The sequence below is a fragment of the Athalia rosae genome, chromosome 7 (assembly GCF_917208135.1).
Source record: "Athalia rosae chromosome 7, iyAthRosa1.1, whole genome shotgun sequence".
Classification (NCBI taxonomy): domain Eukaryota; kingdom Metazoa; phylum Arthropoda; class Insecta; order Hymenoptera; family Athaliidae; genus Athalia; species Athalia rosae.
Window position 1 is genome coordinate 15,281,248 of NC_064032.1, and position 21,710 is coordinate 15,302,957.

Sequence of the window (21,710 nt, forward strand, 5' to 3'; positions counted from 1 at the left end):
AAAGTGAAAAATTGAGGATATCTCGTTGGGATTTCATGCCAGCTCAATTCAAACGACGGCGTTGTGTTTATCACGCAGCTTTACGTAGGAAAAGCGTCCTGGAATTATTCTGGGGGATACTCGACGTTTTTGCCGAAAAAAACAGTGAGCCTATAGCCTTGGAATTTTCTCAAAATCTGAGAGGACAGCACAGATTTTTTTTCGAAGGGTGCCTCACGCTATTCTCATGTATTTTGATCTCAGGAATCCGAATCTGCAAGCAAAATAATTCCATCTATAAAATCGATCGAGTTATCGCCAATTAATCGATTGAAAAAGTGAAAAATTGAGGATATCTCGTTGGGATTTCATGCCAGCTCAATTCAAACGACGGCGTTGTGTTCATCACGCAATTTTACGTAGGAAAAACGTTCTGGAATTATTCTGGGGGATACTCCACGTTTTTGCCGAAAAAAACAGTAAGCCTACAGCCTTGGAAGTTTCTCAAAATCTGAGATGACAGCACAGATTTTTTTTTGAAGGGTGCCGTACGCTATCCTCATGTATTTTGATCTCAGGAATCCGAATCTGCAAGCAAAATAATTCCATCTATGAAATTGATCGAGTTATCGCCAATTAATCGATTGAAAAAGTGAAAAATTGAGGATATCTCGTTGGGATTTCATGCCAGCTCAATTCAAACGACGGCGTTGTGTTTATCACGCAGTTTTACGTAGGAAAAGCGTCCTGGAATTATCCTGGGGGATACTCCACGTTTTTGCCGAAAAAACAGTAAGCCTACAGCCTTGGAATTTTCTCAAAATCTGAGATGACAGCACAGATTTTTTTTTGAAGGGTGCCGTACGCTATCCTTATGTATTTTGATCTCAGGAATCCGAATCTGCAAGCAAAATAATTCCATCTATGAAATTGATCCAGTTATCGCCAATTAATCGATTAAAAAAGTGAAAAATTGGGGATATCTCGTTGGGATTTCATGCCAGCTCAATTCAAACGACGGCGTTGTGTTCATCACGCAATTTTACGTAGGAAAAACGTCCTGGAATTATTCTGGGGGATACTCCACGTTTTTGCCGAAAAAAACAGTGAGCCTATAGCCTTGGAATTTTCTCAAAATCTGAGATGACAGCACAGATTTTTTTTTGAAGGGTGCCGTACGCTATCCTCATGTATTTTGATCTCAGGAATCCGAATCTGCAAGCAAAATAATTCCATCTATGAAATTGATCGAGTTATCGCCAATTAATCGATTGAAAAAGTAAAAAATTGAGGATATCTCGTTGGGATTTCATGCCAGCTCAATTCAAACGACGGCGTTGTGTTTATCACGCAATTTCACGTAGGAAAAGCGTCCTGGAATTATTCTGGGGGATACTCCACGTTTTTGCCGAAAAAAACAGTGAGCCTATAGCCTTGGAATTTTCTCAAAATCTGAGATGACAGCACAGATTTTTTTTTGAAGGGTGCCGTACGCTATCCTCATGTATTTTGATCTCAGGAATCCGAATCTGCAAGCAAAATAATTCCATCTATGAAATTGATCGAGTTATCGCCAATTAATCGATTGAAAAAGTGAAAAATTGAGGATATCTCGTTGGGATTTCATGCCAGCTCAACTCAAACGACGGCGTTGTGTTTATCACGCAATTTTACGTAGGAAAAGCGTCCTGGAATTATTCTGGGGGATACTCCACGTTTTTGCCGAAAAAAACAGTAAGCCTACAGCCTTGGAATTTTCTCAAAATCTGAGATGACAGCACAGATTTTTTTTTGAAGGGTGCCGTACGCTATCCTCATGTATTTTGATCTCAGGAATCCGAATCTGCAAGCAAAATAATTCCATCTATGAAATTGATCGAGTTATCGCCAATTAATCGATTGAAAAAGTGAAAAATTGAGGATATCTCGTTGGGATTTCATGCCAGCTCAATTCAAACGACGGCGTTGTGTTTATCATGCAGCTTTACGTAGGAAAAGCGTCCTGGAATTATTCTGGGGGATACTCGACGTTTTTGCCGAAAAAAACAGTGAGCCTATAGCCTTGGAATTTTCTCAAAATCTGAGAGGACAGCACAGATTTTTTTTCGAAGGGTGCCTCACGCTATTCTCATGTATTTTGATCTCAGGAATCCGAATCTGCAAGCAAAATAATTCCATCTATAAAATCGATCGAGTTATCGCCAATTAATCGATTGAAAAAGTGAAAAATTGAGGATATCTCGTTGGGATTTCATGCCAGCTCAATTCAAACGACGGCGTTGTGTTCATCACGCAATTTTACGTAGGAAAAACGTTCTGGAATTATTCTGGGGGATACTCCACGTTTTTGCCGAAAAAAACAGTAAGCCTACAGCCTTGGAAGTTTCTCAAAATCTGAGATGACAGCACAGATTTTTTTTTGAAGGGTGCCGTACGCTATCCTCATGTATTTTGATCTCAGGAATCCGAATCTGCAAGCAAAATAATTCCATCTATGAAATTGATCCAGTTATCGCCAATTAATCGATTGAAAAAGTGAAAAATTGAGGATATCTCGTTGGGATTTCTTGCCAGCTCAATTCAAACGACGGCGTTGTGTTTATCACGCAGTTTTACGTAAGAAAAGCGTCCTGGAATTATCCTGGGGGATACTCCACGTTTTTGCCGAAAAAACAGTAAGCCTACAGCCTTGGAATTTTCTCAAAATCTGAGATGAAAGCACAGATTTTTTTTTGAAGGGTGCCGTACGCTATCCTCATGTACTTTGATCTCAGGAATCCGAATCTGCAAGCAAAATAATTCCATCTATGAAATTGATCGAGTTATCGCCAATTAATCGATCGAAAAAGTGAAAAATCAAAGATATCTTGATGGGATCTTACGCTAGCTCAATTTGATTGACGGTTTCTTGTTTGATACGCTTTTTCACGTAGGAAAAGCGTCCTGGAATATTCTGGAGAATCTTTCACGTCCTTGCCGAAAAAAACGATAAGCCTATAGCCTTTTTTATCTTTTCAAAATCTGAGAAGCATGTTAGAAGATCATACCTTTACTAATTGTATAATTAAGTGTCAGCACGCATAGGAATCTCATCTGGTGCAATCGTCTGGGAGCTGTCATACAATCGTTAGAGTAGAGGTTGAGCATTCGCAAAATAACGTGATGTACTCGCAGTGTCATGCCGCTGATTTTCAAGCTATTCCTACGAAAAAATCAATTATTATTCCATATGCTGAACAATTTTGCAAGACTCACTCAATGCACTGCTGTATAAATAATCTTCATTTGTCCGAATATACTATTAATTAACCCTTTTAAATTAACATCTGCTCTGCCAATTTGATTCATGTTCAATCCGGCGACGGGGTCCATTTTGAATTTAGGGGACTATGCGCAAACGTTAGTAACTCGTCGAAATAGGAGACGAGTTTGCTCCGAGCTTTTTCGCGGGTTCCTATTGGTTTCAGGCGCCAAAAAGCATGATGGCGCCGGGCAACCAATGGGACGCTTCGCCCGTCTTTTTTTTTTTTTTTCGACGAGTTACTAACGTTTGCGTATAGTCTCCTGATTCCCTGGTTCCTCGCTCATCATATTCTCCTGATACCAAAATTCATTTTTTGACGTCAAATTTTCGCCCCGGCGACTCGAAAATCAGCCATATCTACGATTTTGCCCCGCGTCGAACCTTACGACCAAGACTTCTTACGACTTTATTGCGAGACTCTCTGCACAGAATTTAAGGAAATATGAAAATATACCATGGTTTATCATCAAATATTGTATAAATGTATAAAATTAATAAATAAATCATTTCTTTACTGACGTATTCTCCGATGAGACGAACACGGCGGAGTTTATTCACACACCCGAACGTATATTATACTGTGTATTATACTTTGGTATTATTTGCGAATTCGTTTTCTTTCTACGAGCAGTTGTACCTTTATCAATATTATTTGCGCTACATTTTGTGTTGATTAAATAAAACGTATAAATAATAACTAATTAATAAACTGTCGATTTGAGGGGGCTTTTCGGCGAGGATTGGAAATGAATTCTAACACGTTATTGAGCATATTACATGGATTTATTGAATAGAAAAATGCATGTTCTCTGACAAAGGATTTTTTCTGAAGGGTTTATCACAATAGGTACATGTATTTCGATCTGAGGAATCCGAATCTGCGAGCAGAATGATTCCATCTACGAAATTGATCGAGTTATCGCCAATTAATCGATCGAAAAAGTAAAAAATCAAAGATATCTCGATGGGATCTTGCGCCAGCTTAATTTGATTGACGGCTTTCAGTTCGATACGCTTTTTTACGTAGGAAAAGCGTCCTGCAATCATTCTGGGGAATCTTTCACTTTTTTGCCGAAAAAAATGGTAAGCCTACAGCCTTGGAATCTTCTCAAAATGTGAGAGGAAAGCACAGATTTTTTTGTGAAGGGCTCCTCATGCTATCCTTATGTATTTTGATCTCAGGAATCCGAATCTGCAAGCAGAATAATTTTATCTATGAAATTGATCGAGTTATCGCCAATTAATCGATCGAAAAAGTAAAAAATCAAAGATATCTCGATGGGATCTTGCGCCAGCTTAATTTGATTGACGGCTTTCAGTTCGATACGCTTTTTTACGTAGGAAAAGCGTCCTGCAATCATTCTGGGGAATCTTTCACTTTTTTGCCGAAAAAAATGGTAAGCCTACAGCCTTGGAATCTTCTCAAAATGTGAGAGGAAAGCACAGATTTTTTTGTGAAGGGCTCCTCATGCTATCCTTATGTATTTTGATCTCAGGAATCCGAATCTGCAAGCAGAATAATTTTATCTATGAAATTGATCGAGTTATCGCCAATTAATCGATCGAAAAAGTAAAAAATCAAAGATATCTCGATGGGATCTTGCGCCAGCTCAATTTGATTGACGGCTTTCAGTTCGATACGCTTTTTTACGTAGGAAAAGCGTCCTGCAATCATTCTGGGGAATCTTTCACTTTTTTGCCGAAAAAAACGGTAAGCCTACAGCCTTGGAATCTTCTCAAAATCTGAGATGAAAGCACAGATTTTTTTGTGAAGGGCTCCTCATGCTATCCTCATGTATTTTGATCTCAGGAATCCGAATCTGCAAGCAGAATAATTTTATCTATGAAATTGATCGAGTTATCGCCAATTAATCGATCGAAAAAGTAAAAAATCAAAGATATCTCGATGGGATCTTGCGCCAGCTTAATTTGATTAACGGCTTTCAGTTCGATACGCTTTTTTACGTAGGAAAAGCGTCCTGCAATCATTCTGGGGAATCTTTCACTTTTTTGCCGAAAAAAATGGTAAGCCTACAGCCTTGGAATCTTCTCAAAATGTGAGAGGAAAGCACAGATTTTTTTGTGAAGGGCTCCTCACGCTATCCTTATATATTTTGATCTCAGGAATCCAAATCTGCAAGCAGAATAATTCCATCTATGAAATTGATCGAGTTATCGCCAATTAATCGATTGCAAAAGTGAAAAATTGAGGATATCTTGTTGGGATTCAATGCCGGCTCAATTCAAACGACGGCGTTGTGTTTATCACGCAATTTAACGTAGGAAAAGCGTCCTGGAATTATTCTGGGGGATACTCCACGTTTTTGCCGAAAAAAACAGTGAGCCTATAGCCTTGGAATTTTCTCAAAATCTGAGATGAAAGCACAGATTTTTTTGTGAAGGGCTCCTCACGCTATCCTCATGTATTTTGATCTCAGGAATCCGAATCTGCAAGCAAAATAATTCCATCTATGAAATTGATCGAGTTATCGCCAATTAATCGATTGAAAGAGTGAAAATAATTTGAAATGCGTTGACTGGCATAATAGTATGCTTGGTAGGCACTGAGCTGTTATGAGATCTACGAAATTTGATGCACGCATTTCGGATCCTGTAGTTATAATTCTTCTTGTATAGGATCCCGAGTCTCCAGCTGATTTACATTCATATCCTGAGGAAGTAAAGAAATTTTTTCCAATATTTTTAACCAATGGCATACCTTGAACTTCAAGAGGGGTTCAGAAATAGGGCCAGTATGGAATGACTGCAGTTCTCGAGTAGATACATGTACTAGGAAGTATGATTTCTTCTCCTCCAACTCTCTGTGTCGTTTTCAAAAGCAGAGCAACAACATGCTTGCGGTGGGCAGCTGGACCTTGTCCAGCGACACACCAGCACTGACTTTCCGCTAAGGTACACAGGGGTGTAATAATAACATCTGACGTGTACCACAAGGACTCTGTCATTTCAGCTGTGCATTCTCCTCTGGGATAAATACAGTTCGACCTGGAAGAATGAAACGAATAGCAGTGATCAACTCTTCTGGTATTCATGCCAAAAAACAACCAAGTATGATAGGACTCTTCTCTAGATTGAATTCAATTTTCTAGCTGTCAGTCTAGCCCCTCTGCTTTTGAGGATGCACTCTTATTCTTCTTATTGTTAGTTATTATCAGTCAACGAAATTACATCTTTGTTGTAAGGCGGGTCTCGTGGCGTCAAGGGGCAAGAAACTTGAAATTTTAGTTCATCCGAGTTCCGCGAGCCGGTGTTACGCTTTTTGGCGCTAGTTGTCACTTTTTCGGCGGGGAAGATGTGGTAATTGAATAATTACTTAAAAAATCGAAAATTACTCGGGAAAAATGAGATATAATCAGGAAAAAATTAGAAATAAATCTGGGATGGTGAAGCTGGCCTGCATTTGTTAGCACTCTGATGGAATCTTTCTTTCAACTTGAAGTGTGTGGCTTCAAGCTCAAATGACGTTTGCTGGTTACCCTTGCGTGGCGCGTGCTTCCCACATGGTGAGTTAAAACGTCGACCGAATTAGTCAACCGTTGAACATGTTTTAAATCTGTAATAATAAGCTGAACAGGATATTGATTTCAGTATTTTGCTCGACAGGAATCATCACAAAAATATGGAAGGTCCCAAAGTTTTTGAAAGCATTTTGAGCGTAGTCTCAGCCAATACCAAAAAACCTGGAAATTATTTAAGGTTATTCACTACTATTACAATTTAAAAACTAATTCTGAAATCATAAATGTAGCCTGCCAATACTTTTACACATCTATTTAACACTCAATTTTCTTTCCACAGCGTACAAGAGGACGTTCTATCAGTGTTCCGTGATTCTGTAAAATCTCTGTACGATTTTACAAAAGAACAATCTGGTCGAAAGACTAAGGCGTTACCAGAACTGATTATAGATGGTTTCGATGCTGAGCAGATATGGCAGCAGTTAGAACTGCAGAATGAAGGAGAGTGGGCACATCTTTTATTGGGAACTTCAAAAGCATTGGCAGGTGTAAATAAATTAACGTTACCGATAAAGTTGAATAAAAATGAATTTGAAGAAAATGCTATCGTACCCAGTGTTGAAGAACTTCGGGGTGAAGAAAGAATGTTTGCTGACAACTTTGAACACTCTAGCTCTGAGGATTCAGATAAAGATGACCTCGGTAGACCTAAAATGAAAAAAAAGACCAAGAAAGAAGTGAGAAAAATGACCAAGCCCTCTGTCGTAGACGACACTTTTTTCAAATTACAGGAACTCGATGAATTTCTGAATAAAGAAGATAAGAAGGCCATGAAAGATGGAAAACAGCATGAAAGTGATAGTGATGTCAATGATGAGGAATCTGTGGATCTATTTGATTATGTTTCGGAAGACGGGAGTGCGGAAAATGGAGCTGATCCAAGATTAGCCAAATTTAAGGACTTTTTTGATCAACCGCAAGACGACAAAAATGCAAACTCCGTAGGAGAGAGTGAGGAAGAGTCAAATGAAGACCAACTCGATCACCCAGAATCTGGAGAAAATTCTGATGTCAATAATTTATCAGAGGAGAATATAAAGCGTGTGAAATTTAATATCGACAATGTATCGGAGATTGATAACTCTGAGGATGAAACAGGGGGACAAACAGAGGTGAAATCAACATTAGAAACTCGTCAGGATAGACTCAGAAAACGAATTGATGATTTGGAGAAAGTTGCCATTTCAGAGAAGCCATGGCAATTGAGAGGTGAAGTCGATGCAGCCAATAGGCCACAGAATTCGCTGCTGGAAGAGCATGTAGAATTTGATATAACTTCTAGACCAGCTCCTGTGATAACTGAGCAAACGACCTTAAAATTAGAAGACATAATAAGACAGAGAATAAAAGATAAAGCTTGGGACGATGTTGAAAAGAAATTTAAACCTGTTGAAACCCCAATGGAATATAAAAAGAAACTGATTCTCGATCAGGAAAAAAGTAAGGTGAGTCTGGCGCAGGTTTATGAAAATGAATTCTTGAAACAAAAGGAGGCATTGAACCCTGACAATGATGAAAAAGAAGTAGAGGAACCAAAAGAGCACATCGAAGTTCGAGAAATGATGCATTCCTTGTTCACCAAACTTGATGCTCTTTCCAACTTCCACTACACACCTAAAATGGTGAGACATTTAAACTGAACAAATTTAAAGAAATTTTGGGAATATGAGAAGTTGACTTCTTCATACTTTTTCTCAATTCTAGGCTCGTCCTGACATTAAAATTGTCAGCAATCTGCCGGCTATTACGATGGAAGAAGTAGCGCCAGTGGCAACAAGCGACGCGACGTTGTTAGCACCTGAGGAAATCAGAGGTAACGTATTGAAATTTTTCTCTTACTGTGTATGCCCATCAAAAAATGACCCACGTACTCAAAGACCCGTTGATATTTTAGCAAAACCGCGAGGTGATCTGATCGGTAGAGAAGAGCGAACTGACACTGATAAGAACCGCGAGCGCCGTCACAAAAAGTTGAAGCAACGAGAGCGTGAGAAGGCAAAAGAAAAACGTGAGAGATTGGTTGACAGATTGCGTCCTGGTTTGGGCAATAAATACAGCAAAGAAAAGGCTACCAAGTTAATTGACAATCTGAGTAAAGAACGAAATATATCGAGGATAGATGAAACTCTCGCGAGCTCCGCCAAATCTTCCACAGCGTTCTTCAACCAGTTACAGGACCAAGTCAAGAGTCATATAAAAACGAAAACTGGTAATGATCAGAAAAAAAGAGACAAAAAATCAATATCAGCTGTTAAATTAAAATTGTAAATATATTATAGTTACTTAGTTTTTAAAAGTTGTATCATCAATTTCATTGTTGACCTTAATAAATGAAATTTTCAAACAAACGAGTTCATGTTTTAATTCCCCATGTATTGAGAAAAAGAAAAATTTCATTCACCATGATATGCTCCGATCATTTTGCGGTCCATTCTGCTTTTCCTCCATTTTTTGTGAGTTTTCTGTGACGGTCAAGACACTTTCAATAAGCTTTCAATACAGTAATCATAATCAATTGTTATTTTTTTTGTTTTGTATTTAACGTGCTAATCAATGTTGTCATTATTATATTATTACTATTATTATTATTATCGCCATGATTAATATTAACTAATAAAAAATCTGTAAATGATACTGAATTGACTTTTCTTCATGTTTTTGTTTTCGATTTTTCTTCTTTTTTATCTTAACGTAACAAGCTGCGGCTGTTTTGTTTGTTCTGCCAAGTGCGTGCATTAGAATAATTTTGTACATTGTCGTGACGTGTTGGTGTCTAAGTATCATATCGAATAAATGATTACTGATCATTAATCTTTAATATAATAATATGAATATATACTTATGTATAGATAATTGCACTGTTTACAAACATGAAAAAAGAAAGAAAAATGATATTACCTAATGTTTTGACGTGTGAAGCCTATTTTATCTTATCGTACAAGAACACCTACAATAAAAGCATATTATTACAGAAATATCGGAAAGAAGACTGTAAAACGCCTTATGAATATTTGAATTTGTTTGTTTTTGTTTTCGTCAGTGAGTTTTGAAAAATATTTCATTCTTTTTTTCACGGTATTATTATCTACGATAAAAAAAATTCTTCCAACAGAAAGATTGGCTTTTTTTTTTTTTTTTATCGAAGAAGACCTAATATGCCATTGATAATGATGAATACGTTGCAAAAATGTACGCTTTTTGGAAAAATGTTTATGAAAAATGTCAGCAAGCGATTGGATTGTTTTATCTTTCTCGTTTTTTTTGGGAAATTGGAAAAGGTGACCTCTCACGTTTTCTATCTTCGTTCGCAGATTAAATCGATAAAAAAAAAATTCAATCATTTATCGCACAGATACGGGCAGAAAAAATTGAGAATAAAGATTATCGACGAGAGTATTTTAGGACTGAAAATTCATTTCCTACTACTCGAAATTTGTATTAAACATATTGAGCTCTTCGAATCCTGAGGCTCCACCTTGGTCCTGCAACATTTGAAGCATATCCGACAATTCCTGTGGTTGTGGCCCCGGACCTCCTTGCGAAGGATGAGATCCTTGGTTTTGAGGAGGACCTGGGGCTCCAGACTGACCTCCGTCTTGTTGTGCCTGGTGTGTTCCTTGGTGTTGTTGTCCTTGCCAACCCCACATGCCTGAATAAACGAATTGAGGATAAAATATGAAACTAAAAATCGATGCTAACAATAATAATATAGTGCACGGAAAATCACCTGGATTGTTTGGAACCGTTGTAACGGCATGATAAGGAGTAGCAGGCGTCCTTGCTCCACTGCTAAGTTGGGTATACGTTGGTCCACTCGGAGATCTCGAGGGACTCAATTGGCTGTATTGATAACCCTCGGTGACAGGTTGTTGCTTGAATAAGAATGGCGGGAAGAAAGAGAAAAATAAATATCAAGTCCATGAGTATGAAGCTATCCAATTAAGCGAAAATTCTTGAGCGCAGATATTCACCTGTCTGCTAAGCGCCCAAGCTTGTTGCACTGGAGTTGGTGACGTGTTAGTTGGTTTTTGTATCCGATTTAAAACAGAAGATGTTGCACTCTGCTGACCCGGAGATCCATACGCTATGGGAGATTGCGTCGTCTCGTAACCCTGATAAACATTCTGAGCACTAGAAGGCCTTGCTTGTTGTGGTCCTAAAATTCAAAATATCGACGAGCGACCCATTCGATGAGGAAGAAAATAATAGATTTTGAATATGAAGGGATCTGCTCATGCTTACCTGCGGTAGCAACCGTTGCTGGATGCTGCATCATGTGATGAGCAGAGTAAATGGCATCTCTCGTAGGATGTCTTTGAAGGCTGTAGTCGAGACCAGGTTGCCCGTAGGCCGCAACAGCTTCGCCTTCATTTTGCGTACCGTCGCTTCCAGAGTGGAGAGATTTTGCCGTTGTATTTGTACAGACGATATACTCGACTTCGTCGGTATAAGGATTTAAGAAGGCAAATGCGGAGGTTCTTAGCCATACCCAGTCGCGATTTTTTGCTCTAAACCGGTACATGACCGACATAACTTGTCCCTTAAGTTTCAACACTGCAGAAATAGAGAACATTTACATAATTCAAATAGCGATGAATCCAATTTTAGAAATTGTTCGACTCACCTTGTTCGAAGCTTTCTCTCATGTGAGACAGATCCTCGGGGTGGAAAAAATCATAGCAGGGATGTCCGAGTAATTCCGAAGGTGTGTATCCTAAAATTCCTGCGACCCTTTGATCGACAAACGTGAATTTACCTTCGGCAGAATGTCGAGAGATGAATTCTGAAATACAGAGGCCGGAGCATCAGTCTGGAAGTCGTTTCTTCAAATCTCTCATACACAATAAACCAGGCCAAAATTATTTTTACCGTTGTTGCTATTCGATCCTGTCAAATCACTAGTGTTCGGCGTGCTGGTAACTTGTAGTCGCCCTATTGCGACAAGGCAGCAATGTGTGGAGCTTCCGTCTTCTCCCCCGACACCATCGGGTCCCCCCTGGACCCCCCCGCCCTGTCCCCTGTCACCTATACCCACACCTGGTACACACGGGGAAACAAAATCACCTACGATTTAAAACATCCCATTAGATGTTTGGGTAAAAAATCGGTATATACGATTTCAAATGTGACTAGATTTATTTCTTTTCTCTACGAAAACACTCACCCGTAGGTGGCCAATTTTTAATATAACCAGTGCAGTGAACAACCGCGTAACTCTGTCCGTCTCTCGCAGGTGGTCCGAGGGAATTTCTCTGCTTAAGACGATGGAGTCCATGAGCTGCTGCCATGTCACCGCTAGTTTGAAGACTGCCTACTTTCATTCTGCATATAAATCCCCTTCTGGATCCCATGCAGAGTCTCATGGAAGCTGCAAGGACAACAGTTAATAGATATTGTTCCGGGTAAGTTTTAGCAGTCTTTTCTCACATTGATGTCCCTCCTTCTTGACCGTTCCAGTTTTGAGATCGAGAACCCTTCCGGCATGTTGTGGTTCGGCGGCGCTAAGCTGCTCCCTGACTTTTTCAGCGTCGTCAGGGTGTACCTGGGTATAGAAACTGGTGCCATACCATTCGCTTTGCGAGTAGTTTAGGACGGGTGCGACAGAGTCTGATACGTAAATGATTCGCCCTGTATCGCAACTGACAACGAATAAAAATCCGTCAGCAGCCTCAAGAATGAGGTGTTTGAGTTCCTGGTCCGTAAGGAAGGATGGCTTGTAGGTACCGTCTGTGCTCGTGTTCCCCGTCCCTGGAAAAGTAAAGATGAAAGAGAGGTATAAGCACATGAAAATCAGTGACTAGGATCTAGAATCTATGATCTAGGATAATTCGTATTCAGTTCAGGAGCAGGAGAGCTTTCTCCACCGGTAGTAGGGGGTCACATATATAAGACAAGGATCTGGTTCGAGTTAAAGGGAGTAGTACAGGATTGTCGAAAGTCTTTGGCGAGGGTCAGCCAATGCTGATAAGATCTGAGTAGGAGTAGGTACCAAGAAATAAAGTCCCGCGTACAACGATAGCCAGTATACCTGAATTTCCACGACCAGTTTAGAGAAGTTATTGGATATCTTAAAAATTGAATGAAATTTTCAAAAAATCCAAAAATCGTATCTACACCTGTGCGCAGACGATAAGAAGAAAGTCGAGTCTTTGAATACTTCAGAATAATCTGAGCGGAGAAATAAATTGCTCATATCGAATGCAGAGAGTGTGATATTGGTTTCCGGTTACTCCGTTCATTGAGTTGAGATTGTTGAAACCGCGTTTGTCTTGACATAGCATTGTTTATAGTCACTTCTCTCTCCTCTTCTCTCAGCCAAGTGACGACGGGGCTGAATACAAATTGGTTAAAACTCAACGAATATCTGACCGCAACAAGAGGTAGGAAAAGGAGGATGTGTATTTATAAAACATACGACGTTCATGACAGACTCGAGTCGTTATGCTCAGGCGGGAAAACTAAATGTAAAATAAGAATCGTTCGAAATCTACGGCAGAATTATTTCTGGACTGAACGTAAGGACCGTATAAAACAAACTGAGAAAATAAATAGAAATTAAATAAAATATCGTTGCCAATATTGTCGTAGGTGTAAATCGAGGTCTGTTTCTCCTTATTATTCCCCATCTGAGTTCGTATTTTAATAAATTCCTGAACGAACACGAAGAGCCGCGTTCGCCTGGAGACAACGGGGATCCTGGGTGAGATTCGTTGTTGGCATACGAATTATGTGTATTCAGTTTGTTCATGTCTACCAGCGGGATTCATTGTGAAAGATTCTTCAATTTTTCGTAATAAATAAATACCGAAAAATCATAGTTTTTTTAAGTTAGAAAAGCCGTTGGTTGGTCCAGGGTGCTTATACAATGCGCATGGAATACTTGAAATAATTTAGATGAAAACTCACCCCTCAACGCCTTCATATGTGCCACTGCCATTCTCAGTATCGTTAATTTATCTGGTTTTCGAGCTAAGGCGGAACACGTGGGTACCATATCCGATAATTCGGTAATATAAGCGGTCATCTTGTTTCTTCTACGGCGTTCGATTTCACAGTGATTCTCCCGACTATAACAGAAGAAGAAATGCATGGAAGAAAATTTTGAAAAAAAAAGAAACAAACTTATAGGGATGATCGTATTCCTTTTTTTTTTTGTCTTCTTTCTTTCACAATCTTTACAAATAATTCCAAGAAGCTGTTTCGTTGTAGCCTGCAAAGCACTACCGCTGCTGCTGTAGCATCTGATTTGCGTAATGCGCAGTGTTTGTTGGAGGTATAAAGGTATCGTTTGCAATTTAAAGATCCCGCTCAGCAGGAGAAGGTTCTCCAAAGAGTCAGGGGCTTTAGCAGGCTATATTATACTTGGGTATGAAGTTGCTTCGCTTTTACTGTACATACAACTTTGTAACCAATACAGAAACGTATGTGGTGTATGATCACGTGGTATATCTTCAGAGATGAGGACGCAGAGGACGAGAGAAAGACGAAGAAAGAGCAAAGGAAGAAGAAGGAGGAGGAGGTAAGGAAGAATCCGCGAGGTCAAGGGTCACGATGCAGCAGCCTGGAGCAGCATCCAGAGTATTCTGCTCCCCAGAAAAGGAGGATGCTCATCTCCTCATAATGCGATACTAAAATCAGTAACAGCGGCAGAAATAACGAAAGAAAGGCGATTACCGTCTTCATTTATCCTTACCCCTTTTAATCGGTGCCAAAAATTAAAAGAAAAACAAATCAAATAGATGAATAAATAAGTTTTTATCGAATTGATAACAAGATGGCGGTATTATATAGTATATTTAGAATATAAAATTCTGTACCTATAAAATACAGTTATATTTTTGTATATTTATAACAATTTTCATATGCGTTGTTATATGGTTATAATATAGTTGCGCGACGTTTTCTTCTTCTTGTTCCTCTTGGAAAAAAAAGGAAAGATATGTATAAAATAAAATTCGTGTACGTTCCGACGATGTTACGCTGACCGTTCGATCGAGGTTACTGATAATATTCTACAACCACCAACGGGGATGAACGAACGCCAGGATATAACCTGTTCGGATGTCTCCGCGGGTTGATATTATATAGATATAGGGGATCCCACAGGAGAATCGCGCACCCCTTTTACTATGAGCTTTGTACGTTGTATACGTATACATTCCTCTTCAATATTAATCTACCACTACATCTATGAAAAGTGCAATGAAGTCCCTATTATTCATCATTTTTATTCACATTTTGTTGCAATCGAAAAATATCCGAAGATTCCCTGAGAAGAATATTTGTCTTTTTTTTCTAATACCGCAGAGTGAATATACCCTACAATAATTACGTTAATTTCATTGAATGAGAAAAATTTCGTCAATTCTTTAATCGAATCCTCGATTGCCTCCGAAACTTATCTCATGACCGGTCAGTTAATTTTTTTTCCATAAGAAATATTGTCCAAACTTTCTAGAAAGTACACGAGTAGTGTGGATCGCGTTTTTACTTTTTTTTCTTCATTTCAGAATTAATATAATTGTAACTTTGACAATCTCATTGTAGACTATAACGTTAGGTCATAGAAGTCCGCATCTGTATCGTCTCTCGAAGAAATAATTTCCACTACGGTACGGGCACAACCATGGGCATGGGCGTGATCTTTGTGGCGAAGTATAAATTGCGTTATTATTTCTGAAAATGGTAAAACAAAGGGTTATTTTCCATTGTCGTCGTCGTCGTCGTCGTCGTTGTCGTCGTCGTCATTGTCGTTGTCTTCGTCGAGTCGATACAGAAAAGAAAAATCCGGACATCCGAAATTGCGAAATGGAATGCAACGATATTAAAAAATTCCTTACGGTATCTACGTGTGTTTTTTTTCGTGTGAAAAAATTCCGGAAATCGTATCCGATCGAGCAAATGAAATATAATTATTTAACGAACCAGCGCGGGTGTACATACCTTGTAACATAAGTATGTACAGGTGATATATACATAGATAATGTACGTACACCTACGTGCGTGATACAACTTATCGTATGTACAGTATTTATGTAAGTTGAAAACCGTTCGATCACGGCCTTTATATGCAACTTTGCCTCGCTTTGCTTTTGCACATTGCACAGTTTTGCTTTGCTAAATTTACAACCATACCGATACGCCATGATACCTCCCGCAACACACACAACCCGAGTCAAACCCAACATCGCATCGGTATAAATCGCCTCGACTAGTTTTCCCACGGCGGTTTAACAACCTACGTATGCTAGGTACACATTAGAAACAGAAAAGAAAAAAGTAAACTAATAAGAACCAACAAAATATCAAGTGATTTATACCTTATTCGTATACCTACGTTAATTTGTATAAAAAAATATGTATTTGTGAATTTGCATCGGGCTGCAGCATCGCTCAATTTTACACGGACGAAATATTCTAAAAAAAAAAACACCGAACCACGATGGAAAAAAATACAGAACAAACAAACAAATTAGAGTAATACGTCGGTGTCTTTGGTACCTGGCAAATCTCTCCTTGTCTGGTATATTGTCATCCTCCATTCTTCCGTATTTTCCCGCGCTCGGGTCGTCCTCATCGGATCTGTAAGAAAAAAGAAATTTTAGTTCCGTTTCAAAGATTTCGCCCAAGTATCAATATAGAAATGAGACGTGGAAAAAAATACCCTCGCAAAATCAAAGCCTGATCTCAAATCTATGTACAGAACACATGAGTCAGTCTGCAGGTACATATGTATAAGTAAACACAAGATGCATGTTGCAGGTACATAGATATAGTTGTAAAAGCGATGTAAAAACGAGGGTGAATCGTTATATGCATCGGGTATCCTGTGCTCGATGTGCATCGGCACAAGAAGAAGAAGAAGAAGACGAGGGAGGCGAAAACTACGAGAGATAGAGTCAGCAATAGTAGAAGTAGAAGTAGTAGTAGTAGTAGTAGTGTAGTAGTAGAAGGATGAGATGGACTACAAGGTACATCACCCGCAGAAGAAGAAGGATGAGGCGGAGGGATGAAGGGAAAGAAGGATCGAGAGCACATCCGGGTTTGTGTATAGCTTGCTGCTGCAACAGTTCCTGATGCAGTCTCCTGTATAACCAAACTAACGATAAGTTGAACGTATTCTACACATATCTATAATTCGTTTGCCTGTATTTTTCGATTCGCACGTTTATTCCAACGACGTTCTGACGCCGAAAGATCGAAAGCGCGATTTTTTTTAAAAATCAACAGGTCCCGCCAGAAATCCATCACCCCCCTATACGATTTTTTTTCAATCTGATTTCGAACCCACGCCAACTTGAAATTTTTTTATTAACTTACAATTAAACGTTAACCGTAAAGATTCTCTTTCTCAATTAACTTGAACTATCTTGCGTGGAAACGAAAATAGTGACTTGTAGTGAACGATAATAATGACGTTAAAAGAAAAAAAGAGAAGTGAATTTGGAAAAAAAAAAGGACAAATAATTAAATACGACGGACATCCATGGAGCTACGACGAGGCTGGACTTACGTACATTATACAACGATACGATAGAAAATTATGATTCTTTTTTTCAATGTTTTTACCGTTACTATTATCGAAACCTATCTAATAATGTATGATTCGATTGCCTAATAAAGTGAAGCTGTCGTGCATACAGTAAGAATATTATAAGGTATATCGCAGGATGATGATGCATAGTGTAATATAAGGAGTGCCTCGGCCATGCCATATTATTATTAGTAACGCGTTAATTATTATCATTATTATAATTATGTTCTTTCTTTTATTCATTCGAATACACGTTATACGATTATTATGTACGATGTATTTAATTGAAATTTTCAATCATAAGAAGAACAAAAAAAAAAGTCAAGTAAACTTAATCTTATCCAATGTCTTTTAGATTTTTTTGCTATGTTCTCAAGCCACCCCCACCCTGTTGAGTAGCAATAAAATATATAAAAAAAATATGGATTATCGCAATCGTTCGGTGCAGTGAATGCAGTACACCTAATTGTTAGATACATATTACATAGAGTATCTACGTACATTATATTACTTCTGTATTTTACACATACTACGTTTAGATTTTTTACAGAATATATGCGAATGATAATCGCGCGTGGGAAATCTCTCAACGAATTACCACAAATCTCCATTACGTGACATCGGATCGGCGATCGGCAGAAACAGCGGCAAATACTGTTACAAAATATTACTGCTTTATACCTATACACATACGTATACTATACATAATATGCAAAAACGATAGAATATTCTAAATATATTGCACTATATAGAACGAATGTGCAACGATAACTTTTTTTTTTTCAATTTTCTCCTCTTTTTAGCGCACGAGTAGTTCGATTCATTTGATTTTCTTTCTTTTACGTACAGTGACGTGTGTTTCGAAAACAATAAAAAAAAAAAAAAACAAGAATAATGATGATAATAAAATATGAACATGAATGTAATAATATATGTTACACATATGTATAAAGTTATATTATTTCGCAAACTGTCAACAACAGAGTATAATATACCTATATACCTATGGCTAAATCGTATTAATATATTACAGTAATGAACACGTTTGTAGCAACATAATTTTTGCTGATCTTGTACAGCAATGATTATATTCAAAACAATTTGAAATGAGATTAAAGAAAATAATAAAATTAAAAAACCTCCGGTGCTGCAGCAGGCAGCAGCAAACTGCAGCGGCTCCGTCATATACGTCGAAAAGATCGGAGAATCAAAAAACCAAAAAATGAAAATGACTCAAAGAAAATTATCATCTTTATTATTACTATTATTCTTATTCAATCATTATTTCAATAAGCTATGTAAGAAATACTTGTCGGTCGAGCAAACACTTATCACGCAGACGATAAAAAAAAAATATAGTTTAGTGTTCTTTAAATTTTTATGTTTGTTGAAAATCCATTTTGTCGTGTTTCGAGTGTACGATTATCGATGAATGTAAAAATGAAGAGAAACCGCCCGCGATACGTAAGCATGGTATATGGGAAATTTCGCACAATGCGTTTGTGCATAAATATAAAGGATGTAGTTTCTAAAAGTTTTTTTGGTAATATTTTTTTTGTACTCATCATTTACCTTCTCCTTTTACTCTGTGCGTTATCGTTAACCGAATTATTTCCACCTGCACTCGGAGTATTTTGATGCTGAAGATTTTGTTGCATATGGTGCGACGAGGTTTGCGCGGGTGAAATTCCGCTTTGCGGATGATTTTGTTGCGGCGATGTGTACAATGGGGATAATATTTGGGATTGACTCTGCCCCGTTATAATTGACCCCTGGGGACCCTGCTGAATTCCCGATATCGAACCCGAAGGTCCCAATTGATAACCCATTCCTACAGGAGGAATTGTAACTGGGGCGTACGAGGAGGGAACTGATCCAGGAGATTGACCCACCCCGTACCCTGAACTACCGGCGGTACCACCGCCCCCGTACATTCCTTCGTTTTTATTAAGTTTTTTTTTGTTCGGTCTTCTTTTAGTTTGGTTTCAAATATTTGTATTTTCAAACTTGATCTTTATTGGCGATTCGATCTAGGAAGAACTTCTTCTTTTTCTGCATCTCGTAGACAGTGGATATTCTCGGTTCTTTGAATTTTATTATTTATTAACTTGTTTGTCTATTTATTTATTTTTGGCGTTGTTGCTCGATTAGATTTCATTCGATTTCTCAGACATCCTCTTATAGGTTTTTTTGTTTCTCGCCGCGATCTGTAGAGATCGAGATTGATCGGTCCACGCAACTTTGCGGTCGCACTATTGTAATCCGGTCACAGTGTAGAACTGGAAAAACTTCACGATATTACAATTCACAGTGACACAGGAACATAAATTTTTATAAACCCGATACCAGAAACAACAAAAAAAAAAACAGAGAAAACAAAACGAAAGATAAAGAAGAGAGAACGATCTGATCGCCACGATCAAACGATTTGATCGTCAAAATTCTCCCGCGACGACGCGAATCGGGAAATATAATATCATTGGTGGAAAACCAATTAAAAGAGATAAAACTCGCGAGATATTTTTGTTTATAAGGGTTTTTCGAAGGCGCGAGTATCGCAGCCACCCACAACTGGGCTGCACTTACTGACTGACTGAGTGATTCCACCATAGCGGGATATAATGTGCCCGTGGTGGTGCTACGGTGAAGACTATCACTTCTCCCACCATTCCGTTTGCGGGCCTAACAATAAGTAAAGTACCGAGGGGCACGAGGAAGAGGAAGAGGAAGAAGAGGGGAACCGCGAAACTTCTATTACAACTTGCGATGTACGAAATATATCTACGCTGTGATGATGAAAACCTGGAGATATCGTCGAAAATAAACACATTATCACTCAGAAACTGAACCAAGAACATCGAAATCTCTACCTCATTGAATATAGGTACTCGAGATTTAATTTTGTGGAGGGCAGAAAATTTTCTGCGTAAAAGTTTGACTTGAAAAATTTTGGTACGGGGCAGGTAAATAACGGTATAAGAGATCTGTGATTAGAATTTCTAAGTTGCTACTGTTACAGAGGTGAGAGGAAAGAAGAAGATGCTTTGTATGAGACCGTAACTGATTTTGGTTCTTTTGTCGACTCGTAGTAGTTCTTTGTATTTTCAGAGGCGATAGATTGTTGAAAGGTATTATTCTTGGAATGAATGGAATCATGAGAGAGTGAGAGAGAAAGGATGAATAAAAAGAGATGACTGTAAAAAGAAGTAGAAGTACAACGAGCGTGGATAATATGGTGACGATACTTTTTGCAGTTTTTTCATAAAGATCTAACAGTCGTCGAGGTCTATAACACTAACTTAAAGACTGAATTCCACATATACATCTTTTTATAACTTGAAACTCAGATATTCGCTATACAATGATAAGGTAATGAAGGTATCTGTCGCAGTACAAGGGAACTGCTCAATCGGTAAGGAGCCAGATAATGGAATGGAAATTACTTGGAGAAAGTTCAAGACGATCCGTGAATCTGTCGCTAAATTTAATTGGAAAGGTTTGTCAAACAACCATCTGACCGATAGAAGATTAGACAGCTGATACGTGATAGACGATGAAAGGATATTTTTCTGTCTTTTGATGATACGAAAGGTTATCGAGACTTACCCTATACTGCCAGCTCTGCGTTTTTCTATTATCTTGCTTGGGTCAGTCCCTGGAAAAAGGAATGTAGAATTAGATGATTGCTATTGATGGAAGTAGAAACGTGCGTCGATCGAAATCGATTATTGCTAAAATATAACGCAGGACCGAGGCGATTGTCCACAGAAAGAATTGTTGACAGTGGGCTCTTTGATATAAAGAATTATTATATCGGGTGAAATCCATCCTTGGCGTTGATAAAGAGGTCGGATATTTAACATACAGCCATCAACAATTGGTCTCTGAAGGAAACCTTCGGTTTTTTTATTAGGAGTTTGTTTCTTACCTGGCATAGAATGGGCGATAGCGGACATCTGAATAGTGAACATTCAGGTTTAATTTTCTATTTCACACCATTTCAACACGACACACAGCTTAACATAATCCAACACTAAGGGTAATTTACACTCAACGTCAGAACTGGGTGTTTACAACCGAAGGGTTACGCCATTTTGTAGTTTTCTTTTTGCTCGCGGGGCCAACGCACGTCACAATGGTAAATGCATAGACCAAACGATTGAGGTACGATTATAAAGACTACCGTACATTGCGAAAACACCGACGTTGGGTATTGGACAATCTTTCCAAATTTCATAGACCCAATATTAACGGATTAATGAATTATTATAGTTGAAATTCGCAAAGATTATCACCGATTTTGATAAAACTTCTGTGGAATCATTCCAGATTCAATATCCTCTATGAAGTTAGA

At 38.4% G+C, this 21,710-nt stretch overlaps 2 protein-coding genes and 2 long non-coding RNA genes across 6 annotated transcripts; 1 reads left to right on the top strand and 3 right to left on the bottom strand.

The window, feature by feature from the left end:
• Positions 1-2,705: 2,705 nt before the first annotated feature.
• On the bottom strand, positions 2,706-3,358 carry LOC125501715. The gene is made up of 4 exons (XR_007279330.1): positions 3,235-3,358; positions 3,027-3,181; positions 2,862-2,951; positions 2,706-2,763 (listed from the first exon to the last, which is right to left on the bottom strand). It is a non-coding gene; the product is annotated as an uncharacterized LOC125501715 (long non-coding RNA).
• Positions 3,359-5,632: 2,274 nt separating this feature from the next.
• LOC125501866 lies at positions 5,633-8,785 on the bottom strand. Its single transcript, XR_007279642.1, has 4 exons — positions 8,662-8,785; positions 7,375-7,470; positions 6,003-6,984; positions 5,633-5,731 (listed from the first exon to the last, which is right to left on the bottom strand). It is a non-coding gene; the product is annotated as an uncharacterized LOC125501866 (long non-coding RNA).
• On the top strand, positions 6,666-9,161 carry LOC105689735 (U3 small nucleolar ribonucleoprotein protein MPP10). The gene is made up of 5 exons (XM_012406984.3): positions 6,666-6,807; positions 6,908-7,000; positions 7,103-8,444; positions 8,527-8,635; positions 8,717-9,161. The coding sequence occupies exons 2-5, from the start codon at positions 6,924-6,926 to the stop codon at positions 9,088-9,090; spliced, it is 1,902 nt and encodes a 633-aa protein (XP_012262407.2). The 5' UTR covers positions 6,666-6,807; positions 6,908-6,923; the 3' UTR covers positions 9,091-9,161.
• Positions 9,074-21,699, bottom strand: LOC105689734 (aryl hydrocarbon receptor nuclear translocator homolog). Of its 3 annotated transcripts, XM_012406983.3 has the most exons (12): positions 21,285-21,699; positions 20,963-21,011; positions 16,324-16,404; positions 13,729-13,889; positions 12,250-12,570; positions 11,987-12,190; positions 11,692-11,886; positions 11,447-11,605; positions 11,065-11,376; positions 10,794-10,978; positions 10,550-10,694; positions 9,074-10,471 (listed from the first exon to the last, which is right to left on the bottom strand). In XM_012406983.3, the coding sequence occupies exons 1-12, from the start codon at positions 21,325-21,327 to the stop codon at positions 10,245-10,247; spliced, it is 2,082 nt and encodes a 693-aa protein (XP_012262406.2). In that variant the 5' UTR covers positions 21,328-21,699; the 3' UTR covers positions 9,074-10,244. The 3 variants fall into 3 exon arrangements, with proteins under 3 accessions (XP_012262406.2, XP_020710114.2, XP_012262405.2); XM_020854455.3 differs by lacking the exons at positions 20,963-21,011; positions 21,285-21,699 and adding an exon at positions 18,929-19,939 and having other exon boundaries at positions 11,692-11,859; XM_012406982.4 differs by lacking the exons at positions 20,963-21,011; positions 21,285-21,699 and adding an exon at positions 18,929-19,939.
• Between the last annotated feature and the right edge of the window lie 11 nt (positions 21,700-21,710).